At 37.0% G+C, this 27,141-nt stretch overlaps 1 protein-coding gene across 2 annotated transcripts; it reads left to right on the forward strand.

The window, feature by feature from the left end:
* Positions 1-26,726, forward strand: LOC103716435 (mannosylglycoprotein endo-beta-mannosidase). Of its 2 annotated transcripts, XM_008804423.4 has the most exons (11): positions 8-419; positions 6,674-6,812; positions 8,607-8,834; positions 9,493-9,551; positions 14,662-14,710; positions 17,106-17,336; positions 21,134-21,303; positions 21,413-21,617; positions 24,542-25,210; positions 25,314-25,541; positions 25,637-26,726. In XM_008804423.4, exons 1-11 carry the CDS (start codon positions 274-276, stop codon positions 26,441-26,443), a joined length of 2,931 nt encoding a protein of 976 aa, XP_008802645.3. In that variant the 5' UTR covers positions 8-273; the 3' UTR covers positions 26,444-26,726. The 2 variants fall into 2 exon arrangements, with proteins under 2 accessions (XP_038988760.1, XP_008802645.3); XM_039132832.1 differs by lacking the exon at positions 6,674-6,812 and having other exon boundaries at positions 1-419.
* Positions 26,727-27,141: the final 415 nt, after the last annotated feature.

Here is a 27,141-nt window from a genome sequence, read left to right on the forward strand (position 1 = left end):
GACTCAGCTTGTGCGACTCAAGAGTTATCAGAAAAACGGGGGAAGTACGTTGGGGCCGGGGGTAAATCAAGAGAGGAGAGAAGGGTGGACAAGCGCCAAGCCGACGCCCGCCGCTTCAAGCAGCAAGTAATCCATGGAGTGACGAGAGTGGAGACAAAATTGGTCTTGCTCACTCAGCCGGTTGCTGACAACTTTTAGAAGCCATCGACCGACCGACAGACCGACCGTGACGGCATTAAATCCAGTAACGGAGACTCGGAGAGAGAGAGGGTGATGGTGGAAATGGGGAAGAGGGTGCTGGACTCAGGATGGCTGGCGGCGAGATCGACGGAAGTGGCGGCCACCGGCGTCCAGCTGACCACCACCCACCCCCCGTCCGGCCCCTCCGCCCCATGGATGGAGGCCGCAGTTCCCGGCACGTGAGTGATCTCTCTTTTAACTCAATCTCACATCGCATGGTACATACATTATCCAAGTTTTCCTTATTTTAATCTAGAGGGAAGGGTTCTATTTGTTGCTGGCTTTGGTGTTGCCAGTGAGTCGGTCTTTGGTTATAAAAGATCTGATGTGGAATTGGTTCAAAATGTTTCTGGGTGTGAGCCTCCTTGGCTCGAAGCTGGTTGTCTTTATGCATGCTTCCCAAATATTCTTCTATAAATGGAATTGCAATGGGGTAAAAATCACTTGAATTGAACTCCCCATGCGGTTGATCGGGTCATACTTTTAGGATGAGTGATGAGAAGGACTCGATGTATTTGATAGTTCAGCTCGTATGCTTTGCGAAGCTGCAATAGGATTCAAGTGGACTATTACACTTGGGATTTCAGTTGAATCTACAACGAGGTGAAGACAAACTTATTGTGCTTTTTGGAAGGAAATTTACATTGTCTAACTCCCTTGGATTTTGCCACTTCTAACATTGGGGGAATAGTTATTTTAGCGTATATTTTAATGGATTCTTAAAGAGTTATTAGAACTGTCTGGGCAACGCTAATTGATGGATTGTTTTCATTCGACAGTCTTGTTAAGCACAACAATAACTTATGCGTGTGTTTGATTTGGATGCATTTTGGGGCTTGAAATAGCAAGTAATTATAACCATCAAGCCTTGTCCCAAATATTTGGGGTCAAGTTTGTCATTCTTTCTAGTTAATTCTTCTCATTAAGGGACACTGTGTGTTACTGCCGAGGTTGTTAAGAAGCTTAAATCTTTCCTAAGCACCTTACTAACTATTTAATAATTTTATGCATTCAAAAGGACTAGTAAAGACTTTCCAATGGAAATTTGTCATTGAAAATTGTGGTCTTATTCCTTAACCTCAGTAATATAATCTTCTCCAATAATGGACTTCATAAGTTTGATTTCAAAATGTTTGTGCTACCTCATGCATCATTCACATTCTCATAAATTAAATCATAATGCAATACTTCTCTTACAATTTTTTGATTTTTTTTCATTTTCAAGACCACTTTGAATAAGCTACAGATAATCATACTTTTCCAACTTTCAACTTATATTCCATCCACTGCTTGCGCTTCTGCATTATTTTCTAAGTTACCTCTGCTTTACTCTTTTCATATTGAATGAGGAACACTTCTTGACTCGGTAATTATGCTAGTCAAACACTTCTTAACTCTGAAACCATTCCAGTCCTTGTTCAACAATTTCTAAAAAGAGCATACCTGTTTATCTTTAATATCTCCACTTTTCACCATAATCCAATCACAGGCGAGCTTGAATTAGATATCTAGTTGCCTCTTTTGCCTCACCATTTCTTGCCAAAATTCATCATATGTGTTGTTCAATTTTACAATTGACACCTTTTCCTTTTCCTTTATTTTTGGGATTGTCATTGACTTAAAGATACCAAGAAGATGTAGCCATTGATAATTTGTTGTAACATTTACAATAAATTCTAATGAGACATAATAATCTTCAAAAAATGATCTAATCAGTCACTATACTCAATGGCAAGCTTTTCCTGTAGAGGTTTGGGAAAATTTGGATCTAGCCATAAGTTTCACAGCTTTTTTACCGCCTCCAATAAGATTCACAGCTATGATTTGATTATTAGCAAAGAACAGCTCCAATAATATATGTTTCGGAGCTCAACAAGGTACATGGAATCACCCTCCTTCCAAGGTTTTGTGCTTATTCGCTGTCCCAGGTGGTCTTTAATAACATCCTCTGGCCTATCGCAGCTAGGCTTTGTTCTCTTTAGAAGTCCACGTGTGCAGACGGTGTGTCAGATACTACATAAAATTTTGATGCCCTTTGCACCAACTCCTTGTATCAGCTAGGCTTAGTTTTTTTTAATGGTGCATCTTCTATAATAATGTTTATTTGTTATCTGACTTTGTGTATCCCTTTCTTATTACTATTTTTCTTTACCCATTCTTTAGCCAAAAAACTTTTCCCAAGGAGTCGAAGACTCTCCTCTGAACATGTTAAATTGTGTTTCAGATAAAAGACCACTTATGTAGCGTGAGTTGGTATATTTTATGTCTAATTTAGAAAGATTTGTGGCCACTTCTTCGTTGCTGCTGTAAAATTATCATTATCCATCAGAAGTCTATCTGTAAGAAAGCAATCAAAATATCTATGCAGAGCTTTCCAAGTATTTGAAGAGTCCCAACTCCCAAGTCTTTCCAGAATTCATTCTGTTGGTTGGACCGGGATCTTTAGGCAACCTTGTTTCCTAGGCATCTACGGTAATTTCAGTACCTTAACAGAGACTAGAAGTCTTTCTTGGATCAATTACAAAGAAAATTCTGAATGCCATTTGTTGATGTTAGGAGGTCCAAAGATTCGAATATGGAATCTGTTTTAGTAAAATATAATTTTTCTTAGTAGCAGTAGCATCTTGAACTTCTTTCCCTTATGTCCTGAGAACTACTAACAAAATCAGCATATCGGCTTTTCCTATCATCAGGATGTTGTGGATTGTATGAAGGAGGGAATACGCCTCCGTTAGCATATGACAAATGACAACTGAGGGTTAGAGAGTGAAAATGATGCTATGTTATATACAAATGTCTCTCTTATGTAGTATATGCCTAGTAGATATTGAAATCTTGCGAGTCAACTATCAGTGAAAGCCCTGCAGAAATATGATTGAGAACCTTGTGGGAGTATGAAAGACTGTCCTAGATAGTCAGATGTGACCAGATCAAGGAGTATCCTAAGATTGGTTCATCACATGCACTGTGGTTGGGAACTCCATTTGATTGACACAATTTAAGGTTAAGTTCTATGTACAAGTTCCTTTGGTGCATACAAAGGTCAAGCATGTATAATTGAAGAATTGGAATTTATCGCTATGACCTTAACAAAATGGAGTGCATTGCTAAGACAACAAGCAACAATAGGGCCTGTTTGGTAGGCTGTGTAACCTACGGAATAAGGGGAAATGAGGTCCTTATTCTGTGGTTATGCTGCCAAAACAACAAAAAGTGGCCAAGGAATATGACTTATATCGTGTGGGGGTAGAAGTAGGCATAGATGGTGTAATTCTATTCTACTAAAGTGGTCGAATAGAGCTATACCTAGGGGGGGCAATTTATGACCCGATCGATTGACCTGACCTGCAAATGACTCGCTTTAAGCAAGTTTAGGTTTGACATAAATGGGTTTGGGTGATACAACGGGTCAACCCATCTAGATTTGTTTATTAAAAGGGTCAACTTCAGGTTATACCTTTGATCCGTTTAACCTATTTTGACATGTTTAATGATTAGATAGGGTCATGACTAAGGTTCGCCGTACCGATACCGGTAGGTGTATCGGTCGCCTATCGGACTGGTACGATTTCGGTTCGGACCGATTTAAACCGATACCGAACCGGAACACTCTTCCCCGCCGGAGTCGGGGAAGAAGAAGAGAACGAGAAAGCGAGCGAAGGAGGGAGGGAGGGAGGAGAGGAGAGGCCAATCGCGGAGGGCCGCAAGGGGGGGGGGCGGCGGAGCCCGTGGAGGGGGGGAGCCTGCGGGGGCGCGGTGGAGGCCGAGGAGAAACGAGGGACACGACCGTGGTTTTTTAATTTGAGGATTTTTAAGTGAAGTTGGCAAATCGGTTGCCGACTTCACTTAAAATTTTTAAATTAAAAAATTTGAAAATTTGTAAATGAAGTCACCAACCGATTTGCCGACTTTACTTACAAATCTCTAAAATTTTTTTCGCAGCCTCTGCCGTGCCCCTGCGGGCTCCGCTGCTCCTCCGGCCTCCGCCGGCTCCCCGCGGCCCTCCGCGAGCGGCAGAGGCCTCTCCTCCCTCCCTCTTTTTCCCGCTCTCTCTCTCCTTCTCTTCGCCTTTTCCGGCTCCGGCTGGGTTTAGCCCGACCGGTTTCCACTGCTCCGGCGTATCGGTTACGGGCCAGACTGGTCCGAACCGGCTGGTACGGGCCGGTTCGTCAGACCATGGTCATGACCCTAACCATTTAACCTGTTTTATACTAGTTTAACCCGTTCAAAACTTGCTTAACCTGTTCTATCCTCTTTTATCCAACTTGCTTGTCCTGTTTAACTCATTTAAATTCATTTAATTTGTTAAAAATTCACTTAACTTGTTTAGCATGACTTGATCTGTTTAGTAAACATGTTATATGTGTTGGGTTGGGTTACTTGTTTATGAATTTTTGACTTGTTTAATAAATATGTCAGGTTCAAGTTGACGAATTTTTGACCTAACCTACTTCCAACCCGACCCATATCCGACCCAACCCAACCTGATCCCCACTCCAAGCTATACCATAGAATAGGGAAAATTTATCCCCTTTATTTACCTTTTTGCCTTTATTCACTCTTTAATCTAACTAAAAAGTGGGAGGGCAATTTTGTTTTTGTGATAAAATCCAAATCTTTTTCAAAATCCAGTGCACTTAAGTCTCTTACATATTCCCTGTACTTACCCTTCCGACCAAACATCGAAAAACCTCTATTCTAAGGTAATCTGATCCCTCCATAGTACAATGTATAAGCCTTCAAAGTTTATTCTGCCTACCAAATGCCACCTTAGGGAGTAAGCAACATTGAAATCTATATAACATTGAGGAGGACAAGAATTATCATGGTTGACATTAAAGATGCTACTCAAACAGGAAATGATAGAAGAATCATTAGTGACAAAAAAGAGTAGGAGAGTTGCATAGCTATCGGAGAAGGTAGGGGAGTCGACAAAAATTGCTAATCAAGGCAGATTTAAGATGGGACTGAGATGAAGTTGGATACCTTGGAGGTCAACCTTAGGGTTGTGAAAGGTACAACATATGGATTTGTTCTTCGAGGTGGTTCCACATATCATCTATAATGAGGCGGATGCAGATAAAAACAGGGAACATGACCTAGTTTTGTGTACCAATGACTGAGAGATATTATTCAATGACATTATAGTCAGACTAATCGCCCATACCTGACAAAGAGAGCATTAGGTGCAGCAGAGGCTAAATCGAAACTCAATAGGTATGTAAGGTATTATTCAAAGAGATACCAATGCCAATTTGCTATAAAGAGCATGAAGAAGCGCCAAATTTTTCGGAATGATAGGCTGAAGACACCATTGGAAGTAGTAGAAACATAAGCTACTAGAATTTTTGTGGAGAATGAGAAAAGCAAACAAGCATAAAATGAAACAAAAACAAGTCAAATGAAACAACAATGTATAACCCAAAACCATAAAAGAACACAGGAAAAGACCAAAAATATTGCCTCAGACAGTCAAAAGGAGGGTAAAAACCTAAACTAGTGCTCCCTTGATGACAAGTTTAGGAGATTGAGCTAGCTTGATGAGAAAAAGAAGGAAACCTTAAATATGGTTGTGGTTGAACAGTAACATAAGATACAAGAGTGATAAGCACGAATAACATGCCACCCTTGGAATTAAACAAGCTAAGGGAAGGATTGAAGGGGAGGGGAAGGCCAAGGGTTGAACAATAACATAAGATATAGGGGTGATAAGCACTAATTACATGCAACCCTTGGGAAGGATTGGAAAGAAGGGAAGGCCAACAAGCCATATAGTTGTTGACATTGAGCCCCAGAGATTGCTAGGCATTCTGGATACTATACACTGGATTTAGGAAGTAAGATTCAAATCTATCCAATGCAGCGTATAATCAATGATTAGTACCATGAGCAAGAACAATCATAGTTCCATAAAGTCCTACCTTCTACCAAATTCTGATGAGATTTTGGTGGCTAGTCTACGGGCGCGCATTAGAGTCCTGGTATTCTTTGGTTTGTACTTTGTAGGGTTTGGGGAGTAACATGAAGCTTTCAGTATGAGGTGCATAACAGTTGAAATGTGATACTGGAAAGCCTGCATGAATGCCTGATGGCTGCAAAAATACAATGGGATTCAATAATAACCTTATTGTTTCTATGTGTTATAGCTTTTTGGTCTAGCGAGTGCGCAATACATAAAATAGTGTACATGGGTATGATATATCAGTATTGTGGTGTCTCTTAAAGTTCCATTATTTGAGAACAACTATAATCACCTCAAACTTGGCTAATGATTCCCCTAGATGTTCTTAGTTGCACATTTTTTGCCTTATGGGCAGTTATTTGCGAATGAACAACGATATAAACCTCCAATCATTACTTGTTTTCTTCTTTACAGTCATTTTGTATGCATTTTAATTCATCTTCATTCTGACTAATTCTCGTATGGGTTCAGTGTTTTAGGGACCTTAACTAAAAACAAGCTGGTGCCAGATCCTTTCTATGGGCTAAACAACGAAGCAATCTTAGATATTGCTGATTCTGGGAGGGAGTATTACACATTTTGGTTTTTCACAACTTTTGAGTGTGCAATGGTGAGTAACATTTCTTCCATGGGCTGTCTGGCATTCTATACATCATAAAAAAATTTAGATAGCATATCTTATGCATTCATATTATTCTGATTACCTAGTATTGATAGGTTGTGACATGTGGTTTTGTTATAAAACTCTCCCGCACTTCCTAAATTTTATTAACTGAAATTGGCGTATCTGATAACTTATGTGATAAATTTGTTTTTCTAATACATTCATCTTTATTGGAATTGAACCAAATGTTTTGGTGAGTATGGCCTTTTGTATTGCCATGCAAATTTCACATGATATTGGTGAGTATGGCCTTTTGTAGATGTATTCAGTGCATGAAAGGAAAGTTGGAGGAGGGGGGGGGGTGGTTGGAGGGTTATGCTAGGGATGGATGCAGGATAGAAGAAATAGTTTGGAAAAAAAAGTTTCTAAAAGATTTTCAAATGCAAAATTACACCTCTAAAGAGGCAAAGAACATTACTTTCTATTGATTGAACCCCATCATATGTACATCATCGTCATTATTAGCATCTCGACCATTTTGCATCAGAAGAATTTGGTTATGGCAAGGATTTAAAAACCACAAGCATGGGGCATGCCTTGACCTCCATACACACACACACACACAGAGAGAGAGAGAGAGAGGAGAGAGAGAGAGAGAGAGAGAGAGAGAGAGCTCAAAGAAAATGATTTTTGGCTTGATACCAAGCCATATAGACCAATGTCATGGATTGATATAGGTTGGCATGCCTGTTCCTTGTTCCAACCGGTGATGATATTGGCCTGGCATGGGCTAGCACTTAAAACCATATTTATGGGAAGACTTGAACATATCTTTATGACCACTCTTCTTAGAATTGGTGTCAAATCCCTAACCAGGAAAGTTACAAGGTAAGTTTGTGCACGAGAGGTTTTCGCAAAACCAAGGTCACTTAATGTCATGGAGACCTACCTTATTGGTTGCAATTTAAGCTAATGCAATTAGATGTAACCCTCTGAATCTTTGCTAAACTTGGTTTAGATAAGGAGAGGAGATGATAATGTCTGATATAGGGAACTTGAGTTTTTCTTTGAGGCATGAATTATTTGCTAAAGAGTCAAATAAAAATATAGCTCCAACCTTACATGTAGGAGGCCAAACAACAATATTATAATCATTTTATAAGTTATCTAATTGTTTTTGGTAATTGAGCAAAAGTTGTCCAAATTCACTATCTACCAGCAGGTGCAAATATGCAGTATGAAAGTTTTGTATGTCTTTGGTTTCAAAAGATATCCTAATAATTAGTTTTGTTAGAAGTTGTTATTGGCTTCATCCTTCATGTTGTTTGTGGGGTTGAGAGTAGTAGTGAAGACTGTTGAAGTCTTCCAGGGACTTGTTGAGGCCCAATTTCATATGCTTGCTGTTTTTATTTTGTGCCAGATGTGTGCTAGTTGCCAGTGGTTTAAAATGTTAGATATGTTCAAAGTTGTTCATTGAAACCTAGATATCTAAGAGGCATAGATGGATGACAAAGAAAGCTGATTGTATATCATCATCTTCAGTCAGCTTCAAAGGAAAAAAAGCAAGATTATAATTTACATCTAAATTTGATTCAAGCACCACAATGTATGCCTTTGTTCACTGTGGCCTATTAAGAAACAAGAAATTGAATGATAACTTTGAATAACCCATTGTATCAGGTTTTTTTCGTAATTATATACTATCGTAGTTGCCTTTTCTTGCTTTTTCAGAGTTTTATGCTGCAAGTAATTATGCATGCTTCTAAATATTCATATGTTCTTTGTATTTTTATTTTTCAGAAAGGAAATCAGCATGTAAATCTCAACTTCCGTGCAATTAACTATTCAGCAGAGGTGTACTTAAATGGTCACAAAGAGATCCTTCCTAAAGGGATGTTTCGGAGACACTCCCTTGATGTCACTGATATTCTTCTCCCTGATGGAAAAAATCTGCTTGCTGTCCTTGTTTATCCTCCTGATCATCCTGGTAGCATTCCTCCTGAGGGAGGCCAAGGTGGTGATCATGAGGTTAGTGCCATTTTCCCTAGCACTAACTCCAGAACTGTACAATGATGAAGCATATATTATAACTTCACAATCTAAAACCACCCAATTTTCTTTCCTGTTTTAACAGAAAATGTATGAACTTATTATACTGATGCATGCTTTAAGGATTTCTTTTAGAAGATACAAATCTTTTTCATCTCATCAGCAAGCAAAATGTTGTTCATTTGATACCTTCCAGTGATGAAAGCACATGGACTTGATTATTCTATGTCCTCTAGGTTAATATAGAGTTACTAATGCAATAACAATACAGTGGAAGGCACAACATGGAATGTGAAATTAATGTATGAAGTAGGTCGAGCATGGGGATTAGAATATGCTTCTGGTTACTTTAATCTTGCACCTGAATGTCAATTGTATACAAATTCAACTATATGCTGCTCTATGCGTGCAGCATATTTGTCTGTTGCAATATTTATAATTTTGTTCTATTTACTCCCACCACCTTTTTTTCTTGGGCACATGAATTGCATGAGTGCATCAGTACATTGCTCCACTGGAAAATGACAAAAAAATTTTGCTTTTCTGTCTGATGATATTACATATTTGTAGAACGATTATAATTGCATTCATATACAGAAATGCATGCTAATTTTTTTTTTTATATGATTCAAATCAGATAGGAAAAGATGTTGCTACTCAATATGTTGAAGGCTGGGATTGGATGACGCCAATAAGGTAGCCAGACAAATGTTATATATGATAAAATTTTTACATTTGCATTTCACTTTGGGATTTCATTGTGATTTGGCTAATTGACTGATAATTCCTATATTATTACGCGCCCTTTTCCTTTTCATCTAAACTTTTTTTATAAATACAGGAGAAACTTTAAGATTGCTCCACTGTTTCATGAATTTGAACTAACTTGTTTGGATATGCTTAATTGAAATTGCTGCATGACGTGGTCTTGTGATATGTCAAATAAAACAAATAGAGGAATATAGAAGAAAGACAATGAGAAAAGGAAGAAGAAGACATGAGGAAAATTGCACTGCGAAAGTGCTAGACCATGCCCCCCTCTATGTTTACTAGGGCATTACTTATTATGCATAAGTTACAAAAGATACCCCTAGTTAAGGGATTGGCCACATATTTCATCAGGGAACATCAGCATGTAATCTGATGCTGAGCACTGGTGGATCTTTTGTGAGAATGTCTACAAGCTGGTTCGTAATCTTGACAAAATGAAGGAAGAAACTCTTCACTTGTGTTCCACCTTATTTTTGAAAAATGGCAGTCTGCTTCTATATGTTTCACTCTCCTGGGGATTCCTGGATTACTTGAAAATGGATTTCGTTATCACAATATATCTTCATTGGCTCATTTATGATGAATTCCATGACAAAGGTGAGTTTTTGCATCTGATTCATCAAGCACATAAAGTCAGCATATATGAGAAATTGCTCTATATTCTGTTTTCGCACTAAATTTAGCTGTAGCTGCCAACTTATTACTCTTCCAGTTGATCAAATTCCCTCCAATAAAGGTATGCAATTCTAAGGCTTTCTTAGATGGAAGACATATACTCTAGTTGGCATCTCGAAAACTCTCAATAAGTATATGATAAATAGATGATTTTCTTGATACTTCCTCTAAGTACGTTTGTGTACCAAAAAATTGCCTCCCGTCACGCATTTAGATAGGAGTGTACAGGCTGTCTAATCATGCTTACAGTAATGGTATACCTGGCCTCGTACTAGTCAAGTAGATAAGACCCCCAAATAGTCTTCTATACTTTGTTCATTGTATTGGCTATTGGGCGAACTTCCTATTTGGATCTAAATGAGTGCCTAATGGTCGTGCAGCAAGCATTTTAGTCTTTATTAAAAGATTGATCACACAGTTTAAAAAAAACTTGCGATGCTTTTACATATAGCCACCTTATTAAACAAAAAATACACAAAAGGTCCAGTAACCTTTTTTAAAGAAGTGTTGCTGCAGATTTTCCTTCACTTCGCAATTCCCCTTATATCACTGCCTTTGATCAAAACGTCATCTATGTATAGTGTTCGCACCTCACACAGTGCTTGACAAGCACTGAATTGTCTGCTTGACTTCTGGGATTGTGGACTATCATAATTCTCTGAAATTGTCAAACCAAGCTGCGGAACTCTATGTCAGAACACAGATTGCCCTATGCAACACCTACAAACTTACTTTAACACCTGTTAAGCAACGAACACAGGTATTAGTTTAATACATTTCTTAGAAAATGCCATGAAGGAATGCAATTTCGACCTCAAGCTGGAACAACAACAAAAGATCACCCTTAACCGCATATACAATACCTGGCACAGAATTCCAATTTATCATTAGGAGAAAGTGTTCCAAATTTCAACATTGTCTACTCCACATGTTTGCATGTTTTGCTTAGTGATGAGTTGTGAAACTATCAATAGTTTCAAATGAAAGGTAATTCATTGAGTAGATCCATTGGTAGCTCAATTAATTCCTTGGTTTTGTTCATTATGAGTGTGACAATTGCCATGTCTTCTTGCATATCTCACTTCCAGTTAGGGGCAAGTAGGTCCTCCCTTGCAGACAAAAGGTTGGACAAAGAGAGGTGAAATAGTCCAAAGGTAGATATGAAACAAAGAGAGTTAAACATAAGAGTTTCAAATAAGATGTAAATTTGGGAAAGCAATAGGGATATACTCAGAAGTCAGAAGGATTGAATATTTGGAGATGATAGACTTAATTGCAATTGGCTGGATTGGCTGAGGTGAGGGTATGCTGCTTCAGTTGTATATTAAACTTTGGTAAGCTAAGCTTGTCTTGAAGTGGAGAGTTATGCTACAAATCAAGGGAGTATTAAAGTTATAGAAAGAGGAACTGGTACATTTAATTCAACATGTTGTGAATTGTCTGTGTACTTTCCATTTGTGAAATAAGGAGTGCTGTCAAAAAAATCAAATGATTCAAGCCAAGTTGTTATTTTGGATTAGGTCTATAACATCTATACCCATGATTTTAAATACCAGCACTGAACCCTGTTCAGCTTTTTTCATTGGAATGGTCAGCATCGGTGTGGTACTGGTGTTGACGTGTATGTACCAAAACTGAAAACATTAAAAAAAAAAAAAACAATCACATGAAGCTGTCTGTCCTAACTGGTACGGTCTGTATAATACCACTGGTACGTAATGGTATGGACTGGTATGGCTATGTATGTACTGGTACAGATGATTTAGGCATCCTGACACCCATACTGATGACAGTTTCACATCAGAACAGTATTGTACCAACAGTGCAGACCCCTACTGACAGTTTTGAATCCATGTTAATACCCTTTTTGAGTTCTAGATTAGCCTATAGAGATGGTAGATGGCTAAAGTAATCATCTTGATCTTCCTTGCACACATTTAGCCCAATAGGAAAGCATAAGATCCATATATTCATTTTTAACCTTCCTTTGTTAGATACTCGCCATCATTTGATCTTCTACAAAGGTTCTTGTGTTTATGATAACTTTTTGCTTATCTTGCTAGTTCTTGAGATATTGTTCTGAACACAGATTCAGCGAAGTCAGTTGGACTATTAAGAGTTATATGTAGCAGGTTTTGATTTTAAGGAATATTTGGATAACTCTTTGTTGGTGAAGAGAATATAAGGAGAACTCGAAGAAGAATTAGTTGACAATTTTGAATTGAAGGATGGATTGCCCTCTAGAAGCTCAAGATTTTGTGTTCCAAAAGATTGTGGGACACTTTGGGATAAAATCCTTAAGCAGATGTACATGTGTTCACTCATGATGCAGTGCAGCTCAAGTAATCAAAACCTTCGTGTTATGTAGAACAAAATATGGAAAAGTTGGTTAGCCTTGTAAGTGCTGCTGGTAGTGCCAACCAGACTATATGAAAATATTTTGAAGGATGCACTAAGAGGATTACTGCAGTCCGATTGCAGGGTTATGACTACATTTTTGAAGTGCTTGATCAAGTAAGCAAGATGATGTGCTAGATCCCATGCAAAAAGACAATTATAGAAGAAGCGGGTTCTTCCGTTATTTCAGGTTGAGATAGTTGGGTTTTGAGTCAATTTTGGAAATCACTGCAGGCAATAAAGGCACTGGACTAAAGTGAAGCACTGCCTTCCACTTGCAGAAGGCAAAGGTTCTGAATGGATGGTATTAAATCATATCTAGACCTGTAACTTCCTGTACTTAGAAACTTGAGATGATAGCTTGCCTTATCTTTGGTTTGCAATAGTACGACCGCCATAATTCCAGTCAGGAAGTTCACAGGTGAGGTTGAACTTTTGTCCATAAAAGACAAGGGGGCTGTTCTGGGATGCTGAGGGGGTGGGGTTTTAGTAGTGCATCAGAAGAAGGCATCACTATGGAGGACATAGCTAATTCAAAATGATCAAGATGACAAATGTCAAAAAGAATGTAACTTCCAAGCTAAGCGTGATTTGCTACCTTACTTGAAGACATTCTGTCATCCAAGCAGAGAGTTTCAAGTTGTTTGACCTTCTATATTTAGTGGAAAGTATCACTAGAGGAATCAATGTGATTAAATAACTTATAATTGGAGCAGGAGAAGCCCTTGGTTTGACATTGCATGATGGAGCAAGTCATAGAGACAGCAAGAAGATAAAGGCTTTTCTATTGACAAAAAGGACACTTACTAATGTAGGAAATTTAATATGAGAAAGCAAGAATTTGACCATTTTCACTTTTGGCTTATAAAGAGCTATACTAATTGGGCAGGAGAGTGCATATTTGAGCGTATCATCTGAATCTCTGTGGATTTGTTAGACCGCTTCCTTTAGGTTTGAGTGCAAGATTTGACGCTTCCTGCCTTTCAGTGTTATCTGTTAGAGGAACGTTCCAAATCTCAAAATAACATGCTTGATGAGCACTATGAAAGGGATAAAGGGACTCTTCTTGACTCTTGAGTCTAATTTTTTGCCATAATTGGAATCTTTCAGACTTAAGGTCTAGTCAAACTAAAGTTACTGTTTGCAATAAATTCTATCATGGGCATAATTTGTAATCTTGGACAACAAATATGATCCAGAAGGCAAAACGAATTTCAACTTAATACAGGATTTTTGCTTGAATTGTAATTTTATCATTTATAGCAAAACTGACTTATTTTGACTAGGAAAACTTGCCTACTTCGTTAACATAAAAAGATGGCCTCACCTTAGTAGTTTAAAAGATGCATCTTTGTAACCATTACAAGGGCTTCTTAGAGATTTTATTAAAAGGGAGGAGAAAACTACTTCAACTTTCCTTAGTATTTGTTGCCCATAGGTGGGCCCTGGAAGTCAATTTAGGTTTGCCAAAGCCTAGTCCGAGTGTTTGGTTGCTCAGAAGTGGCTTGAAGTCACTTGCTACTCTGAGAGAAACTAACTCAAAAATGCCCAAAGTGATTTTGGCCGGCAAGGTGCCAACGTCACTTGGGTGAAGTGGTTTCCCGCCCTCCCACTTATAGGGAACCAAACATGCCCTTAGAACTCCCCTCTTATCCTAGTTAATTGATTATGATTTAGTTGAGCGGATTGGAGGAGGAGATTTCTTTTCCCTGATTGGATCATTTGCACTTCTTCAAGATAATGTGATATGAGTGTAATTTTGTGATAACAATAATTCTATTTAGATCTGCGATGTAATTATTTGAGATGGCACAACATATTTTTCTCACCCATCCTTCCATTCTATACTTTGGAAATATCTTTTTATAATTGATGCCTCTTATAACTTTTAAAAACAATGCCAACTCTTTCTTATTAAATGCTATAAGAGCTACCAAAACATCTGTTATCTGCAAAATTGCAGGGACAGGAACACTGGGATCTGGGATGAAGTGTCAATTTCCATTACTGGGGTGAGTTTTTATTCAGTACTTTCTCTGTGGAAGGGTCAATTTTCTACTTTAAGATATTAATCTTAACTTTGATGCTGAAATCTAATATAATGCAAGTTATCATGATGATGGCCCATTTTTTGCTGCAGTAAAGTGCAATAATAATGTATTCAGAAGTTCTGTTACATTTGTTTCATTGTTTAATTTTCCCCTTTATGTTATAGTCTTCATATAGATATAATTTAAACTGCTTTTGTCTTGAGCAAAATTTCTTGAGATATATTAAGTAATTTTGCAGTGTGCTTTCTGTGGGTATGCGTGTCCATTGTACCAAAAGTTTGATCTTTTTATATAATAATTTGTTATTAGTTTTTCCTGGTAGATGGCTTGATTGATAAAAAGATATATGGATGTTATCTATATACCCATATAAAAGCAGGAAGAAAATATTAGTTTCATCCTAGCCGCAATTTTGGTCTGGCTAGTTCACTTGGCTATGGTAGTTGTGTCTTCAATGTTTTCATTGGACCATGAAAATGTAATATTGAATGTCAAATCTATTCTATATCTATATAGGGATTGGGACACTTTATCTGGCCCTTGTAAAAGCAGCCCTTTGTTATTATGAAAAATTGCTTCGAAAGCTCAATTGCCAGGTGCTATGTGGGGACTGAGTGCTCCATACCCCAACCCATGACATTGTCTTGCCAATCACCTTGTGCTACAAGGAATGGAATTTTTTCTGGTACCATGATTTGGGATATGTAGCAATACTAAATCTATGACTTTAAATCTGCCGATCTCCTCGAACTGCAGTCCCGCAAAACCCATTGTTTTTCATTGTATAATGAAAACAACAACCTTATTTGTTCAAATCAGGTCTACATTGAGCGTATTTGACAATAAATGCAGCCATTATGATACTGACTATCATGCATTATAATGGGAAATGACATCTAACAACATCAAAATTACAGTGTCATATGATTTTGCTACAAATCAGCAAATAAAAAATGTACTTTTCTAGCTGGGTTGAATATTCAAATTTGGAAAAAATCACTAGATAATTGCTTGTAGATCAAATAAAAAATGCAAATATCAAACTATGGCCAATATCCTCACATTCAATGGCTGTTACAAGAAGATCATAACTAGATAATGGGGGTTATTTGGAAGCCTATTATCTTGCATAAGGTAATGCAAGTTACCTCCAAAAATATTATAAGGGACATTAGGTTACGCCTATATAATTTTGTTAAAACAACTATTATCTTACTAAAAATAATAGCGCTTAGTTAACCTTTTAATTTCTTCCAAAAGATATTGTTTTTTCATTTCTCATTTATATAAATCTTTTTTCTTTTTTTGAGAAAATTGGTATCTATCCATCATTTATTTTATTGATCTAATTACATGGGAACACGAGTGGGCACAAGCATCGAGAAGAAAGGAAGAAAAGAAAACATGTTTCTTTTGCTACAGTTTTTATTTTTTAATACTACAATGATGAAAATTAAGATATGACAACAAAATTACATAATCATGGAGTTTTCATGTTTACATAATATCATCAATTATTAAATATTGATATGTTACATTTCAAAATATTAACAAAAATTACATTAATAATTTGTTATAAACAGATAATGTTAAATTATAGATGTACGATTATTACATGATATGGTAAATATTCTAGCTAAACGATAGTTGCTAATTGCTTCCAATTTGCAGTGATTTCAGGCAATGGCTGTTGTGAATTAGTGATGCTATTATGAAAATCTTGATCCATTTTTTTTGTTAGTTAGTCAAACTATTGTTATTAGCCATTAATTAATTAAACTCTATATAAGCCTTTTTAATAAGAAATGATAGACAATAATAGCAAGATAATCGTGTGATAGATTTTGTTTAAATATTATTTGAACTAAATAACATTATTATATTTTTTATAAAGCAATCATTTTATTTTTCATGAATATTGTTGATATTTTATTAGTCAAAAAATGTATATATGTTTTACAATTTTAAACCATGAATGGCTATCTTTGAGTGTTGGTTTCTATGTGTATGGATGTGTGTGCTTGCTCATTATAATCCACATTTAATTGGCAACAACATCATAATTGTAAGGTACATTCTCAAGCTATGGGTAGGATCTGATCACCAATCTCTCTTCAGAAAAGAATATGATCACCAATCATTCAACAAAACAAGTTGGTTTAAAAGACATTACAGTTGGTGGCAACTAAAAAATTAATCATAGTATATTCCAAGCATAACTCTTTCCATAAAATTCAGTATTATACCTGTTTATTGTGATTCATTTGCTCTAAGATGCAATCTGCACATGCAATGCGTATGATATCGAACTTGGTACATATTAATGATGCATATTCATTCTTTTTTGTGAATGCAGCCTGTGAAGATATCTGATCCTCACCTGGTTTCATCATTCTTCGATGGCTTTAAGAGGGCATATCTGCATACTACTCTTGAACTGGAAAATAAGAGTTCATGGCTTGCTCAGTGCTCTTTGACTCTCCAAGTGACAACTGAACTAGAGGGAAACATCTCCTTGGTTGAGCATCTTCAGACTCATGAGTTGTCAATTCCTCCCAAAACACTTCTTCAGTACACACTTCCTCCAGTGAGTGTGTTATATCTTCTTAAATGCCTTATTGGGAGTTGGGTTAGCCTGGCTTCCCAGGACGCCATTTCTAATTTCTCTTCGTTGTTTTTAATGGTTATTTTTGTTCATCCTAGTATTGTACCAATTGACCTCTAATGTGATGGGCCCTGGTAGTAGGATTTAAATCCTTGCATGTTTGTGATAGATGAGTTAACCTAAGGTTTGAAAACTCTGGTGAACAAGATTCGCCGTACCGTACCGAACTAGATGGTATGGAGTGTATCGTACTGTATCGATTCAGTACCAGTACATGGTATGAGGGACGTAGCGACACTCAGTATATTGAATCGGCCCCATACCGTACCGTACTGATACAGTGATAATGTGGAACTGATACAGGGCTCGATATCAAGACGGTGTACCTTGCTGGTCAAAGATGTCTATTTGTAACAATCGTTTCCTCAAATGGAAATCTTGACTGAGTGATTTAGGTTTATAAGTGCACCAAGGTAGTCTAGGGCCTTAGGCAGACAATTTTATAGTTTTGATGCCTGTATATGATATTTAGTTATCTTTTTTCTCGAGAAATATTAGTCACGAACAAGGTTTGTCATCTTGGTGCCGGACCCCATACTGTTACTATCCTAATATAGTGCGGTATGGGGGTTGGTTCAAAAATTATAATATACAGAATATTATGATCAAAAATTTAGATTACTGCTATTTATTATATAGAAATCGATTTACGACACTTGTTATGGAGAAATCAAGTTAGAGAATTTTAATATACAGAAATTTAAAGAGTTGAGCACTATGTTCAGAAAATTAAATTACAGAAATCCAAAAAAGTTTTTTTTGTTGGAAACAAATTTTTCAAAGATTATTTTATGCATAATTATCTTTTAAAATAAAATAATAAATGCATATTTTTTTCAAATATTTAAAATAATGTTAGAGAGAAAAGAAAATTATCTTATAATAAAACCTATGAAACCTTCAAGTTGGGCCACACTCCTTCCATAGATGATGGATGTGGATTAAGATCCCTCATGACCCCCACCTAAATGACGTGCTATCGCAAGAGATTCTCCAATATACGAACTCACAAACTATGCCACCGATTTATAGTAGTAAATTAATCCCTCTAATCAGACACTAGACCACCATATATGTAGTCATGTCGTTTCCTAAACAAAATAGGAATGAAAACTACACTACTTATCAGAACTTCATCGCCTCCAAACCAATTGACTCACTTTCTGTTTTGCACTTATTATCGATATTTAAATCCTAATATTTGAAGGAATCACATATCCAAGAACCAATGTCCACAAAACCAGTATGGCAGTATCAAATACTATACTGGATGTTACTAGTTCAGTATGATACAATTGATATGGTATGGCATCCATCTCGTACCAACATAGGCTTCCTACACTTTTTCTCACTCCCAACCATGGTATCATCCGAAACCAGGTGGTGCAAGTCAGTGTTGAGTGATAGGAGGCAGATCCACTCAGTTTAGATCGATACAGACCGGTTTGGTTTATATTCCAAACCGAACCTCGATACAATACTGATACCTTACCGGTATGGTATAGTTGGTTTATTTTACAAGTTGGTACCATACCGTACCGAATGAGCCGTATAAGTACCTAATCGATATGCAATCTTGTACTATACCGACACTCGATATACCTTGCTGTCTCGTGTTGTACCGCGTACCAACACTATAATAGAATAGTATTGGTGTGGGGTCCGATACCGAGACCGCAAACCTTGCGAGGCAGTATAAGTCGATAAAATAGACCTTGCTAAGAGCTCATCTACGTTACCTACACAAAGGACAACAACTACTGAAATCTGAAACTCTTCTCATGTCAATGTCTATAATATAAAATATATCCCACTTCATCCAACAAATCAAACCCTATTCTTATCTAAATAGTTGACCCAGCAAAGTGTAGTTCTAATTCATCTTCTTAACATGTCTATGCATTTTCCTACTCATATCCAAAGTGACTCCTATCCTAGTTAGGATAACTATCGTATTACTAGGCTACTAAGAATGTGTTTGCTCCAAAAAATTGCTAAGAATATGGACATCTTGTTGATACGAGGATACACAATGAGTCTCAACATGTAGCAGGTGCCTTCTTTGCCACCAACAAGCTGCTAAAATAAAGACTATTAAGTATTAACTATAACTCTTTTCTCTAAATATGTATTTTTTATTATTATTTTCATATATGACAAAATATTTGGGTATCACATAATTTGCTTAGGTCTAGTTGTGAGTACTTCGTCTTATTCACGATGATTACTCCTACTTTTGCTGTGATTTGTTAATGAGTTGTAAGTCAAGTTTCTTGGTATAAATTGGTGTATGGGGCTGAAGTTGTGAAAGAATTTGTGAAATCCATAAATATTCTTCCTAGGAGTGGATAGTACCTCTTCAATGAGTTCTTTCTTATTTGAGAGCACAGATAAGTGCAATGTTTGTTTCAAAATTCAAACAGCTCTTCTTTCCACATTCTGGGGTTCTTAAGTTTCGGACATGCTTATACATCCATATACTCCAGAGTCTAGACAGTCGTTTGTTCAACAGAACCTGCAATACCATCTGAATATTGCAGCATGCATATTGTTCTTTTACTTGTCTTGAACACATCATCGTAGTTAAATAGCACAGGTGTAATTGCCTTATGGTCTTAGTTCAAGTCTCTATTCCCTCGAGTAGATTTGAGGTATCTAATTGACATTGACACATTGATGAAAAGGCCAAATGATATACTTAGTCAGCATCATTCTGGGATACACTTGGGATTGTGAACTAGGTGGAAACTAGTTTAACAATCATAATAATGACGATTTTGTTCATCATGGTAAAATAAATTCATGACAAGTTGGAGCTACACCACAAATTGTTTGAAGGGATGCTATTTCTACTACAGAGAGGATCAGCATATATTTGTCAGTATAGATCTGGCCATTTTCGAGGACACATGCACATTTATGGTGAAAAGGGAAAGGAAGTTGAACTGAGAGAAGTTTAACTCATAGAATTAAATCTATCAATACTACTAGGACACATCGATGACATGTCTGGGCACTTGGATTTCTGGACACTTAAAGGCACTCCTTAAAACTTCAAATCAACAAACCATAACACTATCATGGTTACATATCCATTGTTGGTTCTTATATCTTGAAGTTTTCAAGTCTAACATAATATTTAGTAAACGTATTGCAAATTTATCAAATTACAGAGCAATTAATCCAACAACTTATTCAAGATATACATATATTTGTACATATCTACAAGCACATCTATATAACATGAACATGCTCCCCTGTCTGGATTTTTGAAGGTTTTGGTATCCAATGCTTTTGGACTCTTGGACACTTGACACTCTTGTCATGTGTCCACATAGCATTGCCTAGAATTCTATTCTCTATTAGTGTTTCTTGGGTTCTCCCATCAACTTTGAGGAATTCATGTTGGATATGTATCAGCGAGTCAGATACAAGTCAAATATTTTAGTTTCTTATCAAATTCTATGATTATAGTTTCTGTATATTGGTGGAGAGTTGAAATCTTCCAACAATGAATTCATCCCACAATAATGATATTAGAGGCGGGCTTTTGTTTTTGGGGGTTGGTTAAGGCTGATGGTTTAAAAGTAACTTTTGTAAATTGTCATGTATATAGCTTCCTTAAAGCTGGTTTTGGAGCCTGGATTAGAAGCACCTTTTTTCATCTTTTTTGCCCCTTTGTTTCATTCTAACATTACTATTGAATCACTGCTTGCTAGCTTTTCTTTTACAAACCCAATTTGTGGTGGCCGAATGGCATGGGCAAGCAATCCCTATACAATGTCGGGATTACAGTTGATGTAAAGGGATTTGGGGAGTCCGATTCATGGAGCCATCAATTTGGATTCCGCAAGATTGAAAGCATAATAGATAGCGTTACTGGTGGAAGGTAATCAATTACAATTAATTACATTCTGATCTCTATCTGCCGTTCGACGATGTTTATATCCATTTTCAGATCAATTAATATTATATCGATCAATGTCCCATATTTTCAGATTGTTCAAGGTGAATGGTCAATGTGTTTTCATTCGTGGGGGCAATTGGATACTGTCAGATGGGCTACTGCGACTTTCAAAGAAACGATACATGGCAGATATCAAATTTCATGCAGATATGAATTTCAACATGCTTCGCTGCTGGGGTGGTGGATTGGCTGAAAGACCAGATTTCTATCACTACTGTGATATCTATGGTTTGTTGGTAATATGAATAGTTAGTACTTAGTAGTTCAAGCTTCTACTTTGGGATAGATCAAGGGATTTTAGTTAATGTTTGTGTATGAGTGCAAGGAAATGACAGAGATTTTTTCTTCCTTCCATATACTTGAACTTTCATTATATTTTGTGTTAGCAACTTGTTGACCTCAAATAGGAGAGGAACATCGTTTGCTGCATGGTCGCCATATCAATGTGTCCTGCCCCATACTAGGAGGACTGTGCCATGCCGTTATACCATTGCCAAACTGAGACTCGGTATGGGAGTGCACGAAGTCTTAGTACGCCGAGCTGACCCCCATTCTGGGCACTGAACCAGCATAGTACCAATATGGGGTTTGGTATCGAGATAACGAATCTTGATTTGCTGAATATAATTTTTAGCAATTTACATGATTTATTGGACATACCTTAAAGTGCAGTCAACAAGCTCCAACTACCTAAGAAAAACATTGGATTTTCCTCACATTAGCAGTCCTAATCCTAGGAAAAACTGACCATAATGAAGTACCTCACATGCACCAAGCAAAATCCTTTTTTATCATTTTTAACACACAATAAGTCACAGTCTTTGAGAATATTTTGATTCATATACGCTGCATATGGTCCAATTAGCCAAAATTCACATTTTGGAGCAAATTAATAAAAGCATACTAATTTCCCTGCACTATAAGCATAAAGCACAACATGCTGATTGATTTGTTTTTTGGTCTTCATTGTTGGAAAGTTATTAGAGGGAAAATGGCAGGTTGAGTTTACTATGGTCTAGATACCATATTGGACTGTTCTATGACCACCAAATTTACAGAGGGGAAATAAAGGGAAAGAGACCGCAGCATATATTTAAATAAGCCAACCAGTTGGTGAAGGACCAAATAACGGAGACATATTCCCATGCATTCGCATTTACCCATGAGTGTAAGACAGTGGGAAGGAGTTATAGTTTAGGGTTGGTTAGGCAAGCCTACTAACCACTAGTTCTTAAGTTACTATTTAAATATTTAGTTCTTGCCTTCTTGGTACATATCTTATCATAACATGATAAAAAAGCATGTTCTTTTCGACTTTAGCAACTTTAGGTAACAACAGACTAACTTCAACAACCCAATGATTGTTTATCATTCAACTCGAGGAAATGCATGTCCTTAGAAGACATTGTATTGCAATGTTCCAGTCTGATTTGATGATTGCTCTCATTTTTCTGGAAGTCGTCTATGTTATTGTTTTAATTCATAGCTGCAACCCTGATTGTCTAAATTCAATGTAAATATTTATTGATGATATTTAAGATTTTTCATTTATTAATCATGTTTGCTCTTGTTCATAGTCATGTTCAATGGTTATACGAGCTACCTTGTAACGGTTTTGTTGTTATTTGGGTCATATCTATTTTTCCTTTGACTTTTCAACCATTTTTAAAGTTGTAGCAGATCTATAATGAATGGCCTGACCAAAAGGTACTTTAGCTATTTGGCCAAGTGGATAGATTAAATAAATAAAAGTACTGACCATTTGATACTCTATTTTGGCTGCAAACTTCTCTCTATCATTTCTTTCACTTATTTCATCTCTCTTATATTTCTTCCTCTTCTATAGAGAAGCCAACAACAAGCCATGTATACTTTCAACTTTCAAAGAAAAAAGCATGTGGAATTGTGGATTCTCATCATTGGAATTAAATTTGACATGCAACCATGTGTCAGTAAGGAGTTTTGATGGTTTAAGGACAGCCACATTAAGGATTAAGGTAGCACTTCAAATATCCCATGTGATATTACGCAGGTAAATAGTTGCAATGCACATGAGGCCTCTGTCATCTACCAATAATATCAGGTCTAAGTTTATAAAACCGGTTTGTATCACAATATAATGTTGGAGCATGGTATTAGCTGACACTTAACATTATGGATTCATTTTGTGCTCAACTTGTATTATTTGTTCATAACATGCCATGTAGGTTTTAGTTGTTACACTAAAATTTTGTGTTTTATCTTATATATTTAACCAAAAATAGTGTGAGTTTATGTTTGTATTCTAGATTTCTGCATATGATGCAGTTTGCATGTTTAAAAGCTATTTATTAGCAATGTCCACATCTATCTAGTATGGCATAGGATGCCAGTTTAATCGATGGATGAAAACTCATGTCTTTGTTCAAAATATATCTTCCCTCAACTACATAATACAAGTGAAAACATACCACTTACAAATGCAGTAATTTCTTCGTGCATTTCAGCATGTGCACAGCTCTCGTAGTGTTGCTCATCTTTTAATGTTAGGGCATGCCATGTGTATTTATGGTGCAGCACAATGGTAGTAGGCATATCATGCCAAATCATGACTAGCACCAGCATAGAATGAGATTCTTCATTTGTTTGGCAACCATAGTCACGAGCAGTCTTCGTTAAGTGGCTACTAGATTTCTTCTCAAGTGCTATGAAAACGGGGTAAATAGACTAGAAGACTGATCATCTCATAAGAACCTGATAATGAACACACAGTCAATCTATAATTTTCATGAGAAACTTAAAGGCATCCATATAAGGTGTCCAAATATTCCTGTAGTAAAGAATTGCATAGAGAGGAAACAATTGAAAGACTGTCTCAATTTCATTGATGAAATAAATGTCTTCTAGGCACTTCAACAAAATTTTTGCCCGTACCATTCTATTCCAATGGTTATCTTGCCTTTTCAGAATTATGTATAAACCAGTGGTTTCTTCAATCCATTCAAGTTTTTCTCTTCATTTTACACTAATTCTTCTTTGCATATTCTTATTATCGTATTGTCAAACCTCTGAAGTGCATTTAATCCAATTTTTTGGTTGAATGGATACATATATTAGGATTACACATGGAGTAATATTCACACCATTTGGAACTTATCAGAGACATGTGCTTAATTTACAGGTGTGGCAAGAGTTCTGGATAACTGGAGATGTTGACGGACGAGGTGTACCAGTGTCAAATCCCAATGGGCCACTGGACCATGACCTTTTCATGCTATGTGCGAGGGACACTGTCAAGCTCCTCAGAAATCATGCCAGCCTTGCACTTTGGGTAGGTGGCAATGAGCAAGTTCCACCAAAAGACATTAATGCAGCTCTTAAGAATGATTTGAAGCTCCATCCCTTTTTCATGTCTGTTGTTGGGAATACTGCACTAGGAGAGGATTTGCCTCAAGCTTCAGATGACCCAAGTCAGTATCTTGATGGAACTCGTGCTTATGTTCAAGGATCAATGTGGGATGGTTTTGCAGATGGAAAAGGAGACTTTACAGATGGGCCTTACGAAATCCAAAATCCAGAAGATTTCTTTAAAGATGATTTCTATATGTATGGGTTCAACCCAGAGGTTGGCTCAGTGGGGATGCCAGTTGCCGCTACAATTAGAGCAACAATGCCTGCAGAAGGATGGCAGATCCCATTGTTCAAGAAACGATCTGATGGATATATCGAAGAAATTCCGAACCCTATATGGGAGTATCATAAATACATTCCGTACTCAAAGCCAGGGAAGGTCCACGATCAGATCGAACTGTATGGACACCCAAAGGACCTGGATGATTTTTGTGAGAAGGTAGCTGAATACTGAAGTCTAATTCTTTAGCTTATGGACACTTGTTTGGCTGCATTTATAGCCATTCCTCTTATTAATTGAGTGATGTTTATTACCATTTCAGGCACAGCTTGTCAACTACATCCAATATAGGGCTCTAATAGAGGGTTGGACTTCTCAAATGTGGACCAAATTCACAGGTTTTCTAATCTGGAAGACACAGAATCCTTGGACAGGCCTCCGAGGTCAGTTTTATGATCATCTTCATGACCAAACTGCGGGTTTCTACGGTTGTCGCTGTGCTGCTGAACCAGTTCATGTCCAGCTCAATCTTGCCACTTACTTTATAGAGGTAGGGTAGACAACCATAATCCATAGCATGTGATCATTATAACATAAACTCTCTTGACTTACACAGAAATTTAACAAAATATTCTGTTTTACCAGGTAGTAAATACTACATCTGATGAGATTTCAAATATAGCAGTAGAAATTTCGGTATGGGATCTGGAGGGCACTTGTCCATACTACAAGGTTACTGAGAAAATCCTGGTACCAGCCAAGAGAACACTTCCAATTATCGAAATGAAGTATCCGAAATCAAAAAATGCAAAACCAGTTTATTTTCTTCTCCTTAAGCTTTTCAGATTATCAGATACTGCCATACTGTCTAGGAACTTTTATTGGTTGCACTTGCCTGGCAATGATTACAAGTTGTTGGAACCATACCGGACCAAGAAAGTGCCACTGAAGATAAAATCTCAAGTTCTCATCATGGGTTCGAACTACAAGGTGCAGATGCATGTGCAAAACATGTCTAAGAACTCGAACTGCAGAAGCATCCCTGGCATGAGGGTTGAGGATAGAAAGGATGATAATGATTTTGACATAAATTCAGTTGCATTGGCTGAGCAAGTTATTCCAGAAAAAGAGGAAGTCGATGGTGGTCTATTGAGCAAGATTTGCAAAAGCCTCTGTCGCTCAAGATCAGCCAATCATCCCAATGTGGTCAAGATAAATGGGACTGATTCAGGAGTTGCTTTTTTCCTTCATTTTTCTGTTCATGCTGCGAAGAAAGTTCAGAGAGATTGGGAAGACACAAGAATCCTCCCTGTCCGTTATTCCGACAACTATTTCTCACTTGTTCCTGGTGAAGCAATGACTATTGACATCTCATTTGAGGTGCCTCAGGGCATCAGTCCTTCCATTACTCTTAGTGGCTGGAACTACCATAAAAACCATAAGGTATTTTGATGCATTATTCCGTCTGTAATGCATGAAGCCCTTTGCAACTAGTTTGTTCCAGGAGAACTTTCTCAGCAAGAAAATTTGATTGTTGAGCCCTGATACAGAGAAAACCTTGAAGATTTGAGGGTACCATATACATACTATGGCCTAAGTTTTTCATTATTGTACTTGATTATCTATCAGCATCAATAAAGTTTGACTCTCCAAAAGAGAGAAAAAAAAGAGAACAGTTTATGTACAAGAATATTTTTCTTTCTAGTGTCATAAAGTAATTGCCTTGGCTTGATCATGGTGGGGCACATTTGTCGATGTTTTGTCCTTAATCATGGGTCAGTTCTGGACCACAAAAGAAAAAAGCAGGGATACTTTTGAGTTATGACTTATAACAGGATGACAATGACCGGAAAACACTAGTAATACAAGCAATGTGCCCAAAATAAAGAAATAATTAAATATAAGCATACAGCTTTAAGGGGCTCCCAACTTGTTTAATTTTCAAGGGGAGGAGGAGGTAGCTTCATCTTGGAAAATAATATTCATGTCCAACGAGGTACAGAACACTCACTGATTAATAAATTTAAGAGACCTTCTTTTCTGTAAGGATTGCTGCATGAAATGCAAAGAAATGGTTTCACACCCAAATCATATATAAACATGATAAACCTGATCAGAAGTGCAAGATTTTGCACCGAAATGATCAGGTT

The sequence above is a fragment of the Phoenix dactylifera genome, chromosome 13 (assembly GCF_009389715.1).
Source record: "Phoenix dactylifera cultivar Barhee BC4 chromosome 13, palm_55x_up_171113_PBpolish2nd_filt_p, whole genome shotgun sequence".
Lineage (NCBI taxonomy): Eukaryota > Viridiplantae > Streptophyta > Magnoliopsida > Arecales > Arecaceae > Phoenix > Phoenix dactylifera.